The sequence below is a fragment of the Pleurodeles waltl genome, chromosome 6 (genome assembly GCF_031143425.1).
Source record: "Pleurodeles waltl isolate 20211129_DDA chromosome 6, aPleWal1.hap1.20221129, whole genome shotgun sequence".
Classification (NCBI taxonomy): domain Eukaryota; kingdom Metazoa; phylum Chordata; class Amphibia; order Caudata; family Salamandridae; genus Pleurodeles; species Pleurodeles waltl.
The window spans coordinates 1,650,518,229-1,650,540,403 of NC_090445.1; the positions used below are offsets into that span (position 1 = coordinate 1,650,518,229).

General features: G+C 43.8%; 1 protein-coding gene across 6 annotated transcripts in view; it reads left to right on the top strand.

Moving 5' to 3' along the window:
- RXRA (retinoid X receptor alpha) overlaps window positions 1-22,175 on the top strand; it is a 417,621-nt gene that overhangs the window by 181,937 nt on the left and 213,509 nt on the right. For all 6 annotated transcript variants that reach the window (XM_069241578.1, XM_069241577.1, XM_069241575.1 and 3 more), the window contains one exon: window positions 8,917-9,015. In XM_069241578.1, the coding sequence (XP_069097679.1) occupies window positions 9,000-9,015 (16 nt within the window). In that variant the 5' untranslated portion in view covers window positions 8,917-8,999. The remainder of the gene's footprint in view (window positions 1-8,916; window positions 9,016-22,175) is intronic.

The window sequence follows — 22,175 nt, forward strand, 5'->3', positions numbered from 1 at the left end:
TGGCTGCCCAGGTATTTGCCAGTTGCCATGTGCATCGTGGAAGACTGTTACTGCAATGGATTTGGCCACTTTGCTAAATGCTTGAATACAAGAAAAAGCAATGAGCTACAATCAATATTCGCTTATATCTAGTATAGAACAAAGCTGTAACGATTTAAAAATATATATATATATTTATTACAAATGTATGTCAAACAACGGCATAAATCAATATTCAAATATACAATTATACAAAAATAAACATGGAAAGACAAAAAAATATTTCCATAAATATTTACACCTATACATGAATTAATAAACGGAGACAACCTAACACATCAGACAAAACAATTAAGATAATCAGACCATGACACTACATAAACATACACATACATTATCTTACAGTACAGTAGAATACAAATTAAGAATATACAATTTATTTTTCTGAAGCTGAAAAGATATTCACATAAATGTCATATTATTATTCAATTCCTAATTATGTCTCCATCTTCTTTGATAAGAGAGAGATTTCTATTTTAACCCCATAACTTCAGGGTTCATACAAAAACCAAACAATAGTAGGAACAAAGCCTACGCGCGTTTCGGCGGAGACCACCAAATTTGAAAAGCCGCCTTCCTCAGGGCCGTTCCTTTTCCATACTTAATACATAATATCGTAGATTGAATACATTCTCATCTTTCCCTTTGAATAAATCCTGATAAATATAAAGCAAAACAAAGTAATACATTTTAAAACCAGGCTCTTGAGATTCCTCTATCCACCCGTGACTAAAGACCTCAAAATCGACAACCAATAAATTATGAGATGAAAACAGAAAACGCCAAATCAAAAATAAATAAAGTAAGATGTGGATAAAATAAAAAAAGAAGAAGAAAGTAAGAAAACTTCAAATAGAAGTGAATTAAACAAATAATTTAAAAACACAACCATCTCCCTTGTGTGTATAATCACCAATAACAGCATTAAAAAACTAAATAATAAATAAATAAATAAATACCCGGCGATGATGTTGCTGAGTAAATGCACCACAGCAACTCTGCTGCTGTTCGCCGGGTGCTGTGTGTCATTGAAAGTGAGGGCTCTGCTAGTGTTGGCCGGTTGCTGTGTGCATGGCAGCAAGTGAGGGCTCTACTGCTGTTTCTTGGTCAATGTGTGCACCGTGGGAAGTGATGGCTCTACTACTGTTTGTTGTTGTGTGTTTTGGAAAGCAGTTACTCCACTGGTGTTTGCTGGTTGCTTTGTACATAGCAGCCAGTGATGGCTCCACAGCTGTTCGTTGGTCACTGTGTGCATCGTGGGAAGTGATGGTTGTACTACTGTTTGTTTGTTGCTGTGTGTTGTGGAAAGCAGTGACTCCACTGGTGTTTGCTGGTTGCTTTGTGCATAGCAGCAAGGGATGGCTCCACAGATGTTTGTTGGTCACTGTGTGCATCGTGGGAAGTGATGGCTCTTCTACTGTTTGCTTGTTGCTGTGTGTTGTGGAAAGCAGTGACTCCACTGGTGTTTGCTGGTTGCTTTGTGCATAGCAGCAAGGGATGGCTCCACAGATGTTTGTTGGTCACTGTGTGCATCGTGGGAAGTGATGGCTCTTCTACTGTTTGCTTGTTGCTGTGTGTTTTGGAAAGCAGTGACTCCACTGATGTTTGCCAGTTCTTGTACGCATGGCAGCAAGTGATGACTTCTGACTGCCGGTTGCTGTGTGTGCCATGGAATGCGATAGCTCTGTTGTCATTTGCCTGTTAGTCTGTGGAAGGCAGCAAGTGATGGCTCCACAACTGTTTGTTGGTCACTGTGTGCATCGTGGGGAGTGATGGCTGAACTGCTGTTTACTTGTTGCAGTGTCTAGAAAACAGTACAATTCTTGTATTGCATGGCAGCAAATGATGGTTCCACAGCTGTTTGTTTGTCACTGTGTGCATTTTGGAACGTGATGGCTCTACTACTGTTTGCTTGTTGCTGTGTGTTTTGGAAAGCAGTGACTCCACTGGTGTTAGCTGGTTGCTTTGTGCATAGCAGCAAGTGATGGCTCCACAGCGGTTCGTTGGTCACTGGGTGCACCATGTAAAGTGATGGCTGTACTACTGTTTGTTGTTGCTGTGTGTCGTGGAAAGCAGTGACTCCACTGGTGTTTGCTGGTTGCTTTGTGCATAGCAGCAAGTGATGGCTCCACAGCTGTTTGTTGGTCACTGTGTGCATCGTTGGAAGTGATGGTTGTACTACTGTTTGCTTGTTGCTGTATGTCGTGGAAAGCAGTGACTCCACTGGTGTTTGCTGGTTGCTTTGTGCATAGCAGCAAGTGATGGCTCCACAGCTGTTTGTTGGTCACTGTGTGCATCGTTGGAAGTGATGGTTGTACTACTGTTTGCTTGTTGCTGTATGTTGTGGAAAGCAGTGACTCCACTGGTGTTTGCTGGTTGCTTTGTGCATAGCAGCAAGTGATGGCTCCACAGCTGTTTGTTGGTCACTGTGTGCATCGTGGGAAGTGATGACTGTACTATTGTTTGCTTGTTGCTGTGAGTCGTGGTAAGCAGTGGCTCCACTGGTGTTTGCCAGTTCTTGTACGCGTGGCAGCGAGCGATGACTATAGACTGCTGGTTGCTGTGTGTGTCATGGAATGTGATAGCTCTGTTGTTGTTTGCCTGTTGGTGTGTGAAAGTCAGCAAGTGATGCCTCCACTACTGTGTGCTTCTTGCCGTGCACTTTGCAGAAAATGATAGCTGTACTGATGTTTTCTGATGCTGTGCACATTATGGAAAGTGATGAGAGTTATGGGTCCATGTTATTTGCCAGTTGCTATGCCCGTCATGAAAAGTGGTTAACGTTTGCTGTGTGTGTTGCGGAAAACAATGTATACACTGTTGCTTCCCATTTTGCTGTGTCCTGGCCCTGCAACAAGTCTGTCATGGGTGGCCAAGGTGGAGGGTTTTGCAGACTCCTTTGTGGGTTTGCAAACAGTTAGCGATGGGTGGATTATTGTTTGAACTCTTACTAGGTTTGTGAACCCAGACCCAGGTCTGCAAACCCATAAGGGTGACCGCCAAGGGTGCAGGAACCATGGCGTTCATGGACACTGAGGAAGTGTTTGTGGATATCGGGTCCTGGCCTCAAGCCCTGCCTCAGGTTCTACGATTGTTGCATCAAAATCTAAATTGTTTTGTATTTTGACACCAGGGCGAGGGGTCTCTTGTGCCACCTGTCTCTCAAAACCCCCACCTTAGCCAGGAGATCAAGGGATGTGCCCCTTGCCAACTAGTGCTCCTCCGCTTTTCTTCTCAGCATTCAGTAATGGCAGCTGCAACAGAGGTGTATGAGTTGCAGCCCGCCAGCAGGGGTGGCTCCTCCGCAATGGCGAAGAAGCGTCGCCCCACTGGCTAAGAGCCAGCAGCTGAAAAACAAAACAATATTTTACTAGCATTTTATTTTTCAGCTGCTGGCTGAGCCAGCCTGTGGAGGGAAGAGAGGGCTAAGCCATGGGAGGGAGGAGGAGTGGAGTGCACTTAAGTGTGCATGTCAGTTTGGCCGGCCGTCTTATTATATATGTATATATAATACCTAGTGGCGGGTGCCACTAGGTAGTGATAGTTAGGACCATGTTTCCATAGAAAAAGTGTTTTTTGACTTACCTATATCTTTGGCACAGTTTGACTAATCTTCACAAAATATTTCTAAAAAAAAAAAGTGCCCCGGTAATTGTTGCGCATGGAAAGTTTTGGGGTGATTCGTCAAGCGAAGGGAGAGAAAAAGGGGGGAGAGGGTCAAAAAAGTTGCATTTCCCATGTTAATTCCTATAGGACCCTTAGACACGGGTACAGCCCGAACTGCTGGATGGAATGACATTAAATATGGCAGAAAGCTAGCTTTCGTTGCACAGATTACGCTTTTGCTTACTTGGTGTAAATCCATTCAGTAGTTTTTGAGATACTAAAGGAAAAATAAATTTGTATACCTAGAGATGTGGATTCTTCGCAAATAAATCATGAAAATTTGTGGGTTTTTGTGAATGCACACACAAATAGAAGAGCAGTAATTGGCTGACCACAATCTGACTAGAAAGTTGCGGCCACCATTTCCACCATTTTATGTTATCGGAGAGGGTCCCCGGGCTGAAAATAGAAATGATAAGTGGTATGAGGCGTCAGGGTGAAGGTAACCTGACCCCAGGGGTTTGATATATGTTTTAGGGTCAAATTATGAGTTCAAAATGATTGTTTTTCACCATGTGCGATATTCATGAATATATTAGAATATTCAAAGATATTCTCGAATATGCAAAAACAAAGAAAAAAGAAAAACATTCACAGACACATTCATGCACTAATTCATTAGACTATACATGCACTCTCAGCGACTCATAGCCCACTCACACACCCACTCAGACACTCATGCACCCACACATAGACTCACACACCCACTTTCAGACCCACTCAGACACTTGCGCACCCACTCACAGTTCCACTGACAGAGACAGGCCCTGTGGCCAACCACCGCCGTGGGCGACCAAAGGCCAGGCCCTGCACGGTGGGGGTTGGAGTAAGGTATAGTAGTTAAAATTACTTTACATAAAAAAAATCATAGAAATTCACTGAAAAAAACAAAAGATACAGGGAGGATATAGTCAGATTCTGAAATTACTTGAACAAATCCACTAAAATTCAGCAGTTATAGTTATGTAACTGTAACTCACACCCTAAGGTAACTATAACTCCCGCCTTCGCCATGCACAGCTAATTACTCCACATATTATATCATTAATGACATCTTGTATGGCATCTTTGATATTATCACTGGAACATTTGCAATAAAATTATTGATAAGAAAACTGACTGGCAAGGGCATGAGTTATAATTACCTTAGGGCGCGAGTTGTAGTTACTTGAAATAACTTAAACTATAACTGCTGGTTTTGTACGGTTACATTCAGAACCTAACTATAACATCCCTGTAATCTTTGTTTTTTTCAGTGAATATATATATATACACACACACACACACACACACACACACCATATAAATACACAATCATATTTATGAGCAATCACTGGCATTGAATAGGAGACGGTTACAAAGATTAAAATGGGGCAGATGTGATTCTTTTGTCCAACTCTATCTCAAAAGTGCTACCATAATAAGAAGCTGAAATGTAATTTTCCCACGTGGGCAGTTAAGAGGCGGCTGTTTTTGAATTCTTAGGTTCAATTTTTATTTGCTAAGTGACATGGGCTGGTCCTCTCGGGAACCCTTTGTGGGTAGGCCAAGATATCAATCCCTTGCTTGCTCATTAAATATTTGCTGATTAATGGAGTGCCCAGCAGGCGAGAAGCCAGCAGATAAATGACAGAGGGAAGCTGGCGCAGAAAATACTTTCAGTCTGAAAGGCGGAAAAGATGGATGGTGCCCCGCTCCGCAGCCATGCACGGATTTTCCGTTCAGTCTTCAGTTGTAGAAGTGTTTGAGAGAAAGAAAGCGTGGACTGTCAGGGCGACCTAAAGCTAAACAATATCTGCATGCCTGTACCCAGAAAACCCCAAATCGGGAAAGTGTTGGTGGAGAACAGCGGCGACCCTTGATGGGGTGCCTGGTTAAGTTTTTTCTTCCACATTTGTTATCCTGTCACTTTCTTGCCCCGCGACCACCACCACGCAAGACTGCTTTTTAACTCCCCAGTGACAAAGTGATGTCTTGATCCATCCCCTGGATCCCGAGCATCTGGACGCGGGCCAGGCTCAGCTTTTGATCTAAATGCAGCCGCAGCTGATCCGATGAAGTGCGCCGGCTAAGAACCAAGCATCTGCTTGTCTGAGGGGGGCAAGCAGCCCAAGGCTCTAAGATCTATCTATCTATCTGTCTGTCTGTCTGTCTGTCTGTCTGTCTGTCTGTCTGTCTGTCTGTCTGTCTGTCTGTCTGTCTGTCTGTCTGTCTGTCCATCCATCCTTCTGCCCTTCTATCTATCTATCTATCTATCTATCTATCTATCTATCTATCTATCTATCTATCTATCTATCTATCTATCTATCTATCCTTCCTTCTGCCCTTCTACTGATCTATCTATCTATCTATCTATCTATCTATCTATCTATCTATCTATCTATCCTTCTGCCCTTCTCTATCTATCTATCTATCTATCTATCTATCTATCTATCTATCTATCTATCTATCTATCTATCTATCCTTCTGCCCTTCTCTATCTATCTATCTATCTATCTATCTATCTATCTATCTATCTATCTATCTATCTGTCTATCCTTCTGCCCTTCTATATCTATCTATCTATCTATCTATCTATCTATCTATCTATCTATCTATCTATCTATCTATCTGTCTATCTGCACTACCTATGTATCTGTCTGTACTACCTATGTATCTGTCTGTACTACCTATGCATCTGTTATGTTATGTTAGGGTAATTTATTAAGCACACATTCACCATCGGTTTCATGGCGCTAAGGGCGGAGTGATACCGAACTGCTGAGATACTAATTAGTGATATGCTTGAGTGAATAAACAGGTTTTCAGCAGTTTCCTAAATTTATGGTAACAGGTGGCAGATCTTATTGCTGGAGGGAAAATATTCCACAAGTTATGTGTCAGAAATGAAAATCTGGCACCACCAGTTCTCTTCTTTTTGAATTTGGCAACTGTCAAATAATTAGCATGAGAGGATCGCAGAGTGGGAGTGGGAGTATATTTCTGGATACGTGTGGAAATAAATGACAGACATTTGCTCCATAGAATTTTATGGATGATGCAGTCTGCCTTGAAAACCACTCTTTGTGCCACCGGGAGCCAATAAAGTTCTTTCATTAGAGGGGTGATATGGCACCGATAAGTATATTTGTGTATCAGACGGGCCGCATGGTTGTGGATCAGTTGTAGTTTCTTCATGAGGCTCTTAGAGATGCCAACATATAAAGAGTTGGCATAGTCTATCCTAGAGATTACCAGACCAGTCACTATGTCAATAAGGGCCCTGGGTGTTAAGTATTTAGATATTTTCCTAATATTCTGAAGCATATATAAGGAACTCGCAACTACTTCGCCATTTTGAGGTTTCATTGAAAAGATTATCGTTAATTATCACACCGAGGATCTTCACTGACTTCTTGGGAACCGGAGAAGTTCCCATCTCAGTGCGTCAAAGAGATACAGTCCAGTAGTCAACCTTGCCTTTGGTGATAACAAATCTGTCTTTCTGTCTATCTGTCTATGTCTATCTGTCTATCTGTCTATCTCTCTATCTCTCTATCTCTCTATCTCTCTATCTATCTATCGATGAGTGTGCCCTAAGAGCGCGTTATTTAGAGTAACACTACTACTCGACACACAATTCCCACATTTCTTACTACAGTGCAAAAGTGAAATTGCAGTTCAGTATTTCATTTTTTTGTTTGTTTTATTTATCCATAGACATTCCAGTTAGTGTGCCGTAAAGCTGCCCCATTTGCATGTTTCCAGATGTATCCCTAGAAGGTTCCTGTGACATGTCCCACAGTGTCCTGTGCCGCTTTCACCCCATGTGCAAAAATCTATAGAGCATAGAGTTCGGTACAGGGGGACGCAGCCTCCTGTGCTATTCTGGGGGGGATTTGTTTCCCTTCCCATCCTGCAAAGGGGACTTAATGCCCTTGACTGGAGTAAACCTTTGACCATTGCCAAGGTAGGGAAATGTGAGATTGTTGAGTCTGGTAATGTCTGAAGATGTACATGCCTGTGACTTACAAGACGAAGCACTTCATGGTGGGGAAATGTTTAGTAGCAAATATATATATATGCGCCCAACAGAAAACCCTTTATCAATTCCTTGCACCTGAAAATGAGGTATTTTCAGGGGCAGAAAACTTACGTCCATGGCTGAAGTATTGTTGTGAATATGACCCTGAATTTATAACATAAAAACTACTGAAGAGACTTGCAGCAAATATATGAGAGTAGACGAAAGAGTGTGACTTCCACGTGCATGTAAAACGTGGTGCCTTTGATTACGAACATTTTACGCAGTATCCAAAAAACATGAACATCGGCATTTCGGATTCACCCAATTGTTTTGGGATCCCCAGTAACCCCTACACAGCTTAAGCACTAGGAGCATTTTTTTCAAAAGGAGGTGACGTTTTTGGAAACTTTAGTTTACGTCCATGGTGGCGTAACCTTTGGCTGTACGTGGTGGTGGCGGCAGAGCAATGGCGTGGCGGTGGTGCGTGCTTGCATGTATGTGTGGAGATCGTGGCGAGTGTTTACGCGAACATCTAGTGAAAAATATATAAACAACAAAGAAAGATTATTTATCTAATATGTCTGTATTTTGTTGCTGATATACACAAGCTGTATCTTGGCAATTTGTCTCACACAAAAATGAAAACTACTTTTGAATCGATAACAATAGCCCTCAGACTTATTACTAACAGATCATACAAATATGTCAATCTAAATTATCAGATTGTTGCATTGTATCTGTGATATAGATCATTGATCACTTATGTAAATTTAAATAATCAGATTGTTGCATTATATCAGTGATATAGATCATTGATCACTCATGTAAAATTAAATAATCAGATTGTTGCATTATATCAGTGATATAGATCAGTGATCACTCATGTCAATTTAAATAATCAGATTGTTGCATTATATCAGTGATATAGATCAGTGATCACTCATGTAAATTTAAATAATCAGATTGTTGCATTAAATCAGTGATATAGATCAGTGATCAAACACTCATATAAATTTAAATAATCAGATTGTTGCATTATATCACTGATATTATTTAAATTTGCATTTAAATAATATCAGTGGGGGGGGGGTGACAATAAGTATATCTTGCACTCTTCCTTGCTTGTATTCTATGGACAGGTAACAGTTCTATATATCCTGTCCCCATTATTTCTCTTTTTTCTTTTCACAACAATCGAACAACAGCATGTGGTGCGGGGACACAGCCAGTTCCGAAGTATCCGAACAGCGTGAAGTGGATCTTCTGGCTGGATCTTTAAAGCACAAAGATGTCTTGGCAGCGGAGTAAGTTAGCCCGCTTTTCACTCAACACTAGTTATTGTAATTTTTCAACCACTGTGACTCTGCATTAAATTCTTAACAACTTTTTAAGTGAAGATTTCATAATTTTATTGAGGTTTTTTGTGTTAAACATTGTGTCCAGAAAATTGATTCCTGTAAGTCATCCAATTGCAGGTCATCTCCTGGGCATGCAGATTTTTGATGTTAATGACTAATGGTTTGTTGTGCGAAAGTGTGATACATGTTTTGTCTTGGGTCAGTCCCACTCACAAAAACACTTTGCACCAGTCCCAGCTCTCTGCTCATCTCAACCCTAATGGGATTGAGGAAGATGACTCCTGACTGGCTGATAGCATTCTTCCTTTGGAAGAAGAGCCCACATACCATGTGTTTAATCCTGCATCTTGACATTTCTTTTTCCTGATTAATCTAAACGAATACCAGAACTCCCTGTCAAACGTATGCAGGAGAATGTCTTGCTACACGTCTGACATAATCCTTGCACTGCAGGAGCCTGAGTCTTGCAGGACAGGACTGAACACACAGTCTGACCCATAACCTCAGAGAGTTTTGCATTTTGGGAATCAGTAGAAGTGGGGCTGTTTTTGGAGGCAGCTTCAGGTTCCTGCAGAGGAACAAAGCAAAAACAACAAGTGATGGATGGAATGCTGAACATTGTCAAACACTCACCCCCAGTCATAGATCTGGGTTTAATCCATCATTCTTTTGCTCACCATGCCACCCCAGTTTGGACCCAGCCATATGCAAATCAGTCTTGACCCTGTTCCTCATGGGAACAGTCCAGACCGAACTGCCAAGCCAGGTCCTCACTGGACCGGAAACAAGCATCCTGGGACCGGTTTCGGGGTTTCACCCCTCATCAGCCAGGCTAGCTTGAATCCAGTGGCATGGGAAGCACGGGACCCACGTCTGGGCATACCCTTCCCACTTAGGGCGACAAAGCAAAAACAACAAGTGATGGACGGAATGCTGAACATTGTCAAACACTCACCCCCAGTCATAGATCTGGGTTTAATGCATCGTTCTTTTGCTCACCATGCCACCCCAGTTTGGACCCAGCCATATGCAAATCAGTCTTGACCCTGTTCCTCATGGGAACAGTCCAGACCGAACTGCCAAGCCAGGTCCTCACTGGACCGGAAACAAGCATCCTGGGACCAGTTTCGGGGTTTCACCCCTCATCAGCCAGGCTAGCTTGAATCCAGTGGCATGGGAAGCACGGGACCCACGTCTGGGCATACCCTTCCCACTTAGGGCGACAAAGCAAAAACAACAAGTGATGGACGGAATGCTGAACATTGTCAAACACTCACCCCCAGTCATAGATCTGGGTTTAATCCATCGTTCTTTTGCTCACCATGCCACCCCAGTTTGGACCCAGCCATATGCAAATCAGTCTTGACCCTGTTCCTCATGGGAACAGTCCAGACCGAACTGCCAAGCCAGGTCCTCACTGGACCGGAAACAAGCTAGCCTGGCTGATGAGGGGTGAAACCCTGAAACCGGTCCCAGGATGCTTGTTTCCAGTCCAGGGAAGACCTGGCCTAGCAGTTCGGGCTGGACTGTTCCCATAGGGAACAGGGTCAAGACTGATTTGCATATGGCTGGGTCCAAACCGGAATGGCATGGGCAGCAAAAAAACGATGGATTTAGGCCCAGATCACTGTACTGGGGGTGAATGTTTGACAATGTTCAGCATTCCGTCCATCACTTGTTGTTTTTGCTTTGTCGCCCTAAGTGGGAAGGGTATGCCCAGACGTGGGTCCCGTGCTTCCCATGCCACTGGATTCAAGCTAGCCTGGCTGATGAGGGGTGAAACCCTGAAACCGGTCCCAGGATGCTTGTTTCCAGTCCAGGGAAGACCTGGCCTAGCAGTTCGGGCTGGACTGTTCCCATAGGGAACAGGGTCAAGACTGATTTGCATATGGCTGGGTCCAAACTGGAATGGCATGGGCAGCAAAAAAACGATGGATTTAGGCCCAGATCACTGTACTGGGGGTGAATGTTTGACAATGTTCAGCATTCCGTCCATCACTTGTTGTTTTTCCTGCAGAGGAACATCAGGCGGTGCTCCTGCTCCGCGGATCTGCTAGAGCAGCAACACTAAATGTCGGTTTCTATGTCAGAAGGTGGACGTCTGAAAATTCATGGTGCAGCAGTGTTAGAGGTGCAGGGTCTTGGAAGAGGGGCAATCAGACATGGAATAGTAAGGGCAAGTCAAAGCAATGATTACGTGTACTGGCATGCTGCAAAGGCTTCTGGTATCATAAGGTAACTGGAAAATCCCAGCAGAGAACTTGGAGCATCTGACTTGACAGCAGTTGTGGAATTTCCAAATCCTCCACTGAAGAAGATGCTGTAGGGCAGAATGTCTGTGAATCCCCAGAACTCGGCGGAGTTTCCAGATTTCAGACATCAATAGAGTTCTTCAGGGTTTGATTGAGGTGCTCAGACCGAGCTGCCTACAAGTGTTTATTGTGCACATTGTAGCATGTATACCGAATATAATGTGCTCTCAGCCCATTCTGGATGTACACAGAGGTGTGTGTGTAAATAGATCTTGGAAATACGAAAGGCCTACTTTTGTAGTACTTTCCTTTGAAGATTAACCCCTCTTGAAACATACTGTCTGCATGTATGTTAAAATGCTATCTATTGAAGGTGCTGCGATTCTCAACGACTTGCCTTAGTGTGCTAGGAGAGGAGAAACCTCTAAAAAGAAGGGCGAAATACCAGACGTAGGTAGAATTGGATGAATGCATGCATGTGTGCTTCGTGGAACACACAGATTTGGGATATAGATTTGCATGGGAATTGTGAATGATTGTGAGATATGCACGCAGATTGTGTTAAACCACGGATTGTGAGATCATTGTGTGGATTTTGTAAGAAGCTTGGCCTGTGAGAGAGAATCATGGATTGTGAGAGGGAAGCATGAAAGCATGGATTGTGAGAGAGAAGCATAGATTGTGAGAGAGAAGCATAGATTGTGAGAGAGAAGCCTAGATTGTGTGAGAGAGAAGCCTAGATTGTGTGAGAGAGAAGCCTAGATTGTGTGAGAGAGAAGCCTAGATTGTGTGAGAGAGAAGCCTAGATTGTGTGAGAGAGAAGCATAGATTGTGAGAGAGAAGCATAGATTGTTAGAGATGCATGGATTGTTAGAGTGATGCATGGAGTTTGTGAGAAACTTGGATTACAGGAATCATGGATTATGAGAGAGAAGCATGGATCATGAGAGAGAAGCATGGACTGTTAGAGAAATGCATGGATTGTGATGAGATGCACAGGCTGTGAGATTGATGCAAGGAATTTGTGAGAAAAATAGGTTGAGATAGAGATTATGGAGTGTGTGAGTCAACCATGGATTGTGAGAGCGATGCATTGAATTTGTGAGAAGCATGGATTGTGTGAGAGAAGCATGGATTGTGAGAACAATGCACAGAATTTGTAAGAAGCATGCATGGTGAGAAATGCATGGATTGTGAGAGAGAAGCATGGATTGTTAGAAAGGTGCATGGATTTTATGAGAAGCATGGATTGTGGGAGATGCACGGATTGTAAAACAGAAGTATGGACTGTAGGAGAGACGTGGGTTGTGTGGGAGATGTGTGGATTGTGTTAGAGGTGCATGGAATGTGAGAGTGATGCATGGATTTTGTGAGAACCATGGATTGTGAGAGAGATGCCTGGATTGTGAGAGATGAATGGATTGTGAGAGAGATGTCTGGATTGTGAGAGATTAATGGATTGTGAAAGAGGAGAATGGATTGTGATAGATGCATGGATTGTGAAAGAGGAGAATGGATAATGAGAGATGCATCGATTGTGAGAGAGGAGAATGGATAGTGAGATATACCTAGATTAGGAGGGAGGAGAATGGATTATGACAGAGATGCATGGATTGTGAGATAGGGAAATGGATACTGAGAGATGCCTGAATTGTGAGAGATGAGAATGGATTGTGAGAGATGCCTGGATTGTGAAAGAGGAGACTGGAGAGTTAGAGATGCCTGGATTGTGAGCGGGGAGAATGGATTGTGAGAGATGCCTGGATTGTGAGAGAGGAGAATGGATTGTGAGAAATGCCTGGATTGTGAAAGAGGAGACTGGAGAGTTAGAGATGCCTGGATTGTGAGCTGGGAGAATGGATTGTGAGAGATGCCTGGATTGTGAGAGAGGAGAATGGATTGTGAGAAATGCCTGGATTGTGAGAGAGGTGAATGGATTGTGAGAGATGTCTGGATTGTGAGAGATGCCCGGATTGTGAGGGTGGAGATTTGATTGTGTGAGAGATGCCTGGATTGTGAGAGAGGTGGATGGATTGTGAGAGATGTCTGGATTGTGAGAAAGGTGAATGGATTGTGAGAGATGCCCGGATTGTGAGGGAGGAGATTCGATTGTGTGAGAGATGCCTGGATTGTGAGAGAGGTGGATGGATTGTGAGAGTTGCTTTGATCGTGAGAGATGAGAATGTGTTGTGAAAAATGTCTGGATTGTGAGAGAGGTGAATGCTTTGTGAGAAATGCCTGGATTGTGAGAGAGGCGAATGCATTGTGAGAAATGCCTGGATTGTGAGAGAGGTGAATGCATTGTGGGAAATGCTTGGATTGTGAGAGTGGAGAATGGATTGTGAGAAATGCCTGGATTGTGAGAGAGGAGAATGGATTGTGAGAGTTGCCTGAATTGTGAGATGGGTGAATGCATTGTGGGAAATGCCGGGGTTGTGGGAGAGGTGAATGGACTGTGAGAAACGCCTGGATTGTGAAAGAATAGAATGGATTGTGTGAGATGCCTTGATTATTAGAGTGGAGAATGGATAGTGAGAGAGGAGAATGGATTTTGAGAGTTGCCTGGATTGTAAGAGAAGGAGAATGGATTGTGAGAGATGTCTGGATTATGAGATTGGAGAATGGATTGTGAGAGCTGCCTGGATTGTAAGAGAAGAGAATGGATTGTGAGAGATGCCTGGATTGTAAGAGTGGAGAATGGATTGTGAGAGTTGCTTGTATTGTGAGAGCGGTGAACGGATTGTGAGAGATGCCTCGATTATGAGAGTGGAGAATTCATTGTGAGAGAGGAGAATGGATTGTAAAAGTTGCTTCGATTGTGAGAGAGTTAAATGGATTGTGAAAGAGGAGAATGGATTGTGAGAGATGCCTCGATTATGAGAGTGGAGAATTGATTGTGAGAGATGCCTGGATTGTGAGAGAGGAGAAACGGTAGCTAGAGATGCCTGGATTTTGAGAAAGGAGAAAGGACTGTGAGAGATGCCTGGATTGTGAGAGTGGCTAATGGATTGTGAGAGTTGCCTAATGGATTGTGAGAGTTGCCTGGATTGTGAGATAGGATAATGGATTGTGAGAGTTGCCTTATTTGTGAGAGAGGAGGATGGATTGTGAGAGATGCTTGGATTGTGAAAGTGGAGAATGGATTGTGAGAGTAGAGAATGGATTGTGAGAGATGCCTGGATTGTGAGAGTGGAGAATAGTGTGAGAGTGGAGAATGGAATGTGGGAGATGTCTGGATTCTGAGAGAGGAGAATGGAGTGTGTCGTAGGTGTGTGGATAAGCTAACATTACTCTTCCTATACCTTTGCGATGCTACAGAAAGGAAGGAGAGTCACCTTCTTCATTGACGTGAAAAGGCAGGTATCGAGAGATTATAATAGTAATATTGGTGCCTGGGAGGCCTGAGTGGAAATGGATCGTCCGGCCGCAGGCGATCAGCAGACGTGGGAGCTTGTTTCCATGAAGACTTCTGCACAGCCAGGGCTGGCATAGGAGCCGGGGTAGTGTATAGGCGAATGTCCCAGGTGGAAGATGCTGTCACGAGGCTGGAAACAGTGATGTCTCAGGCCCTGCCCTGTAGTAATAACACCGAATCCGACCTTTGCACCGGATCAGTGCACGCGTGAACACAGGTTTATTGGTTCATGCGTTCCCATTACTGCCTTATTGGACGCACCCCGTCTCCTATAGATCAGGACAGGCAGCTCGGGGCACAAAGGCATTCTGTAATGAGGCTTTAAATGAGCAGTATTTGAAACTCATCACTTGCTTTGCCAGAAAGATGCTCCTGTCTGCTGAGTGTAATCTCGTAGTAGTCCCAGAACATAACCTAGCAAACCATGCCAGGGTTTATCCTTCAGAACACAAGGTGTGTTAATCCATTCTTCGCTCTATTAGTAAAGGACCTGATATTCGAGGCTCCTTTCGAGAATCTATATGTGTATTCTCTAACTCGCAGGAGCCAGACGTCCTTGTCTAGCTTTTTTATTTACTCCTTGACGTGAGGCGCTTGTTTGCAGCCGTACATAGTCGTTACTAAATAAGCATTGGCAAAGCCATCATGTTTCTCCTTGGCAAGCTGAAGCAATGGTTAATTTGTTTTTTATTGTAAGCATATGCTACCAAAACGAAAAGAATACAAAAAGGAAAACATGCTGCTGCCAAACTGTGACAGCCATATCCTCACTAAAAATGTTAAATAAAAAAAAAAAAACTAAAAAAAATGTGTTTTTAATAATTACCAGCATGCAGGTGTCCTTAGATAAAGAAACACTTTAAGTCTCAGTGCGTATCACAGGCAAATGTGGTTCTGGTTGGTGCAGATAAAAGGTATTATTGGATTTTTTGCACTTTTTAATCTAATTTAAAAAAAAAAAAAGAATTTACCTTGCCTCAGTCCCTGTCGCCTCCTGGGACACCAGCACAGGCTCCACGGCAATCCTGGTACTGCTTTCATGCAAAATCTTGCATGAAAGCAGTGCCAGGATTGGTCTGAGCAGCAGTGGCTGCCTCTCACACACAACCCTGGGGGTCTGTGCTGTTTCTCTAGTTTGGCTGTTCAATACAGCCAGGCTGGCGAAACCTAAGTGCGCATGTGTGTTTGGCCGGCCTCAGAAGGCCGGGCAAACCCACATGCGCACTTATGTGCTCTCTCCCCTCCTCCCACCTCCCACCTCCCGTGGCCCAGCCCCGCCCCTCCCTGAACTGCTGGCTGTGCCAGAAGCAGACAGACAAGACGATCTATTGTTTTATTTGTCTGCTTCTGGCACAGCCAGTGGAGTGATGCTCCTGCAAATAACTACTTCTGGCTGATGTCTTCCGTGAGCATGTCTAGTCCTCGCCATCCCTTCCTGCTTCCCCATCAGTTTCAAGGATTCTGTTTTTACCTGGTGCCCAATGCAAAGGTAACTGGTGTGTGATTGTGGCGAATTAGAGCCTGCATTGGATCTTAATAAAACAAGTTTTTTGAGTGCAACTGACATCCTAGATGCTTGGGTTTGCTAAACGCCACGTGCAAGAGAGAGGACACAGAAGTTGGACTTTCTGGTGTACCAGGCAGCACCCATTACCTCAGACATAAGAAGGCTACACAAACAAATGTGTTTGCACTTTACCGCTACTACATTACAGCCTGGACCGTGGAGGTGATATCTAGGCACTTCGCAGCTCAAGTTCTATATCAAAATGCTTAGTTGACTGAAAAGAGAGTTCTAAAGACATATAACTAAGTAAATGACTTATTCTATCAAAAATGTGTTTCCTTTGAGACTGTAGCATACATCAATTAATGGATGTAATGACAAATACCTGTGCCATGATGTCACGAGATTGATATGTGTTGTAAGCATATAAAGAGGTGGATCAAACTGGTGCCCGTAAGAAGAATCACCTTTTTGCTTTAGCTCCTTTTGTGCCACCCTAATATGTATTTGGTATTTTATGAAAAACATAATTCTGCAATAAATTGGGACTGTCCTGGGGCTTAGGAAGGCACAACCGTATGCAGATTTCTTCACAAAACACTTGGCGATAGGATGCCATTAGTAAAAACAGACATGACGGGGTCTATGCTGGTTGTGCAGTATTGATGACTTGGAATCACTTTGGAAGGAACTGAGAGGATCTTGTTCAGCTTGGCAGTGGCATACATCACTGCAGGGACAGGATTAAATGCACTTCTGAAATGGGGCCAGAACCTGTTAATGCTTCCGTTACTTTAGGTTGACTGCAGTACTTCGGCCAGTGACGGGGATAACTTTTCATTAGCCTCAGCCTCGTCCCCAGGGGCACCACTGTGACGACGCTCTTTAGCCAGGTCCCTAGACATAAGAGTAATGTTCCAGGAGGGAAAAAGGAGGTAATGAACTTGTGTTTTCTGCCCAATCAATATGAAAAGTGGCAGATTTGCAGATCATTTTTCAACATCCTTTTTCAAAGATGCTGGTTTATTCAATACCTTCATCACCGCTCCACTTTGTTTACGTAGGAAGACGGTTCAAATTATGAATGAAATGCTGACCACCTACCACTTCAGTGATATTGACACAGTTTGGTTCCTCCAGCGACAGCATGTTTCAGTCTATATCTGTTGAAGAACTTAAGGGCACAATTCGGGTACATCTGGCGTACCTTGACCTGAAATCATCTTATTGTCCAATTAGACCACCAGATTTTGGAGCTGGGACATAAAGGTTTAGGCAGGGCTAGGATAATGGCATCTTGGTAGAGCTTTCATTGGATTGTATCTTCCTTAAAGGTGTAAACAAAGCCAAGGATTTCTTTTCCTCTCAGACTGTAATCAGAGGTAGCAGACTTTTTATTTGAGACATTCTGCAGATACAGTCGTTTGCATTGCTCGAGAAAGAGCTTACAGATGTTTTATCTCAGTCATTCAAATTATTTCTCTTTCTGTAATAATCCCTCCTTCCTGGAAAGCCTTTCCTGTGCGTAGTTGACATAGTAGCCCATATCCTCGACTCAGTCTCATGGAAATAGTCCCGATATTATTCTGTTTTTTCCTGGGCCCATTCCCTCTGGTGCTGCCAACCTAACCCTTCTTGCCCCTCCAGCTGCTGGTAGTACCATCCAGCTCCGAGGTATCCCCATCCAGGGGTGCTGTCACTTTATTCTGTATCTAAAACATAGTCTTTACTAGGACATTTCACACTCACATGCCACATCCTTCCAGAGGAGAAGAGGTGGTGTGTACCTTCTGGGCGATGCCATGAACGACACTAGTTTCTGTCTATACGTCTGCAGCTCCATGGTTAACGAATGATCTTTTTCTATTTTATATTGTGCACAATACTTTTGATAGGCTAACTTATGTGGACAGCCATAGAAAGAATGTATATTTACGTGTACAAAACAGATTTTATTTTCCTAATCTCTCCTAATCTATGTCAACATGCGCTATAAAACAAACTGTCTGACTCCTTTTTATGTATGCTGGAGGAGCCAGGACCATAGGTATTAAATCTATCTATCTATCTATCTATCTATCTATCTATCTATCTATCTATCTATCTATCTATCTATCTATCTATCTATCTATCTATCTATCTACCTATCTACACAGACACACATATGCAGGGGACTTTGGGCCAGCCTCCTTCGGCCATTAGTTTCTTTGGCTCAGAACCCATGAGCCGTTGGCTTAAGACATTGTCAGTCACATCTTGGATCAGCCCACTGGAGTATTTGTATCTCACCTTATCCTTCCCCTTTTAGTGGGCTGAATGAGGGATTCTTTTACATCTGAAAGAGTAGTCAATCATCAGTCATTCAATATTTCTTCTGAAAACTACAGGCACTCGTCTTACATTCAACACAAAACCTCCTCTCTCCTGCCCCTGGCCTTCTGCTTCCTTTCTCCAAGTCCAGGTTGTCCGCTGTAATGCCTTCCCAGTGGCTCCTTTTCCTGGTCACCCGGATGCTGCGCAGCGAATGCACCCGGCAGCTCTTGCCCGCTGCCAACGGGCGACGCTCACCTGACTGCTCTCACCCCAGCTGCCGGCGGCTTCTTCCAGCTGCACACAAGCAACGGCAGTACAGGTGGCTGTTGCTTGTAAAGCATAATGCCACCAGGCCTATTGGCTTTACCAGTGCTTGTTTACAAACTGTGTCTCGGAGTCCACTCTCCCCTCTCTCCTTTCCTCCCCTCTCATTTCTATTGAAGAATATTATTTTGAAAATAGACTAGAAGTGCCTTGAGCTACTCTCCTTGTAGAAGGGCCTTCCATCCCAGGCCTGTCTTTGCACTCGTTCTCTATGCAGACAGGATCAGCATTGATGACTGATGTACCACACTGGAAGAGTTTAGTCTTCGATAGGGGTTGTGTTCATCATATGGTCGGGCATGTGCCATCTTTTACTTGTGGCTTGCAAGGGTGGCACAGCGAATGGAAACTGAACTCTACGCCTGCTATTGTCGGTAGGTGTTATCATTAGCGCAGCAGAAAAGGAAACCTGCGCCTGGAGGTCAAAACAGGCCCATGGGAGGTGCCTGGGAAGGACGTCATCATGAATGGTTAGAGATGCCTCTCTGATCAGGTGCAGGTCACTTTAGGCAGTCAGGTACATGTAGTTATAGGTGTTGTCAAAGCTGACACGTAGTAGCTCTACTGGACAGGTAGCTCAGGCTCAAAGGTTAGTGCTCAACCAGGGGTTAGATTTACACACTCAGTCCCCAAGAGGCTTCTCCAGATGTCAACAGAACCGCATGCTGTAGTAACAGAGATTTGTATACCTCTGGAATGCGATTAATATGGGCCTGGAGTGCTGTGCAACCTGAACAAACGCAGTCACAACAGTTTACCTATTCTGAACTATGGGCAGACTGCTAGAATTTTAAATTAATCACAGATTTACGCCCCCGTTCAGATGGCTGCTTGCGGTTTCTTAGATTCAGATACAAAAAATGTCCTATTAGGAATCATTTGAGATCATAATTACTTTTTTTAAAGTTTTCATGTCATAAGTTTGATGATTGATTGATTGACTGATGGAATACTTGGGTTTACGTATATTCTCTCCCCAGTGCTTAATTTGTAAATGCCTGTGCTCAAAGCTCTCCTCTGTAACACCCAGCTGCTGCACTTACATGTGTGAGCACAGAATACTGAGGCAGCGTAATCGTAAAGCCACCTTGGGCCTCTTTAATCCATTTACAGGCACTCTCTGCCCCTTCAAATCACTCTTGCAGCTTTCTGTTTTCTCCCAGGCGCTTTTGCCAACACTTCACTTTACACTGTGCAAGAAGTGGGTCACGCAGAGCAGGGGCGGGGCTTCAGGGTTGTATGTGGGGTGTTACACCCCCCTGATTTTCCTGATAAATAGTTGGGTACAGATTCTTTCAGTCGGGTATAAGGGAGATGTCTGCTGGATTTCACCAGGGATTTTTGTATTCATTCAGACAAAAACGCACATAAGCTCTCGCCCTCTCAGTTTTTAAAGTCTTCAAAAATATTGGTACTTTCACAAAATATTATGTTTTCCCTCACTTAGGGCCAGATGTAGCAATTTCTGATTTTGCGATTCGGAAATTGAGAGTCGGTGCGACTCGCAATTTCTGAATCGCAAAATCGGATGCAGAACGGTGTCTCAGACACCGTCTGCGAATCGCAATGGGTTCGCAAAGACCCACCTCATTAATATTAATGAGGTGGGTCGCATTTTGAGACCCCATTGCGATTCCCTGCACTCACAGAGATGGTGGCCTGCTGGAGACAGCAGACCTCCATGTCTGTGACTGCTTTTTAAATAAAGCAGTTTTTTTTTTGTATTGCAGCCCGTTTTCCTTAAAGGAAAACGAGTTGCAATACAAACAAATTACGAAACCATTTGGTTTAGTTTTTTCAGAGCAGGCAGTGGGTCCATTGGACCGCTGCCTGCTCTGAAAAAACATTTATGGCAACATTCACAACGGGGAAGGGGTCCCTTGGGGACCCCTTCCCTTTTGCGAATGGGTTACCACCAGTGTGACACTGGTGGTAACTGCGAATTGCTTTGCGACCGCGTTCGCGGTCACAAAGCAATTTAGCATTCTGGTGCGAGTCTCAAATAGGAAGGGGAACACCCCTTCCTATTTGCGAGTCGCATTCCCATTTTGCGAGTCGGTACCGACTCGCAAAATGGGAATGAGCATCGCGATGCGCGTTTCGCAGTTTGCGCCATGCAAAACGCTACCTACATCTGGCCCTTAGTGCCCCTACCAATCCACATTTCTCTCACTCTGCACTGCCCCTTAGGCCCCTCCCATGCACCCTGATTGCCTTATAATGTATTTTTACATTGTATGCTGGTCTGATTGTCGGAAATTCTAATGCTCAAAACCGCCCCCTGCAATCCCCCCATCCCGACCCCTAATCTTACTGAGGCAGAGTCAAGCTCCCTTTCAAAGCGCGCCCCGGCCCCAGCAGCTGCGGCCGCCCTCCAGCCGCCTTGTTGGCTAAACAACACCGAGTGTTTTGCACACTTCGGTGACAACAAACTTTGACCCTGAGCACGCACACCATACTCCGTTCAGTTTATCAAACAACTGCCAAGAAGAGAGAAATAATATTTCCAAAATAAATAACGGGATGAAAGCATCGCCGGCCTTGGAGGTCTCACTAGTAGCATATATGCACTGTACAAACATTGATGCCACCTATATGAATGAATATATATATATGTATATACTTTGCTTATCTTCATTGCAAAGAAAAATACTACATAATATATAGAACAGTTGAAAAGCTTGCTACTAGCAAAATAGCCACACCACTAAATATGTTTTAAATTTACATTTTTTTTATTGCAAGCATGCAAAAGCCATGTTTAGATTTTTTTTTGGACTGTTTATTTTTGTGGTGTATGCATGCAAAAAAATATATAAAAAAACCTTTAAAACCTCCGACCTTTGCACCGGCCCGTGTTCTTGGCTGACTCAGCCGTGCAGCACAAACTGCTCTGTCCAACAATTGCACCGCAGTGGTGAGCGACTGGCCCGAGTGTAGTGATGGCTTCTGACCCATTGTACAGTAAATGCTCACATGGTAGAGTCTGGCTTTATGGGCTCTAATACCCTTAGAAGATGATGCCCATGGAGAGCAAATTTGCTGATGAAAAAATAGCTTTTGGCTCCTCTCTATGGGTTCGTGAATTCCAAGAGCGTCCAGTAGGTTAACGAACAGTCTTCTGCTGTCCTCCCAGGTGGCGGCGTGGTACAGATTTATCAACAGTCTGTGCCCCAAGGTAGGCAGGACTTTTCAGGTTTCTAGGTTTCCAAGTCGTCAAATAGAAGTAGCGTAACACTGACATCACAGGAAATGATGTCGCATGAACTTTGGCCACATAATGGAATTACAAGGC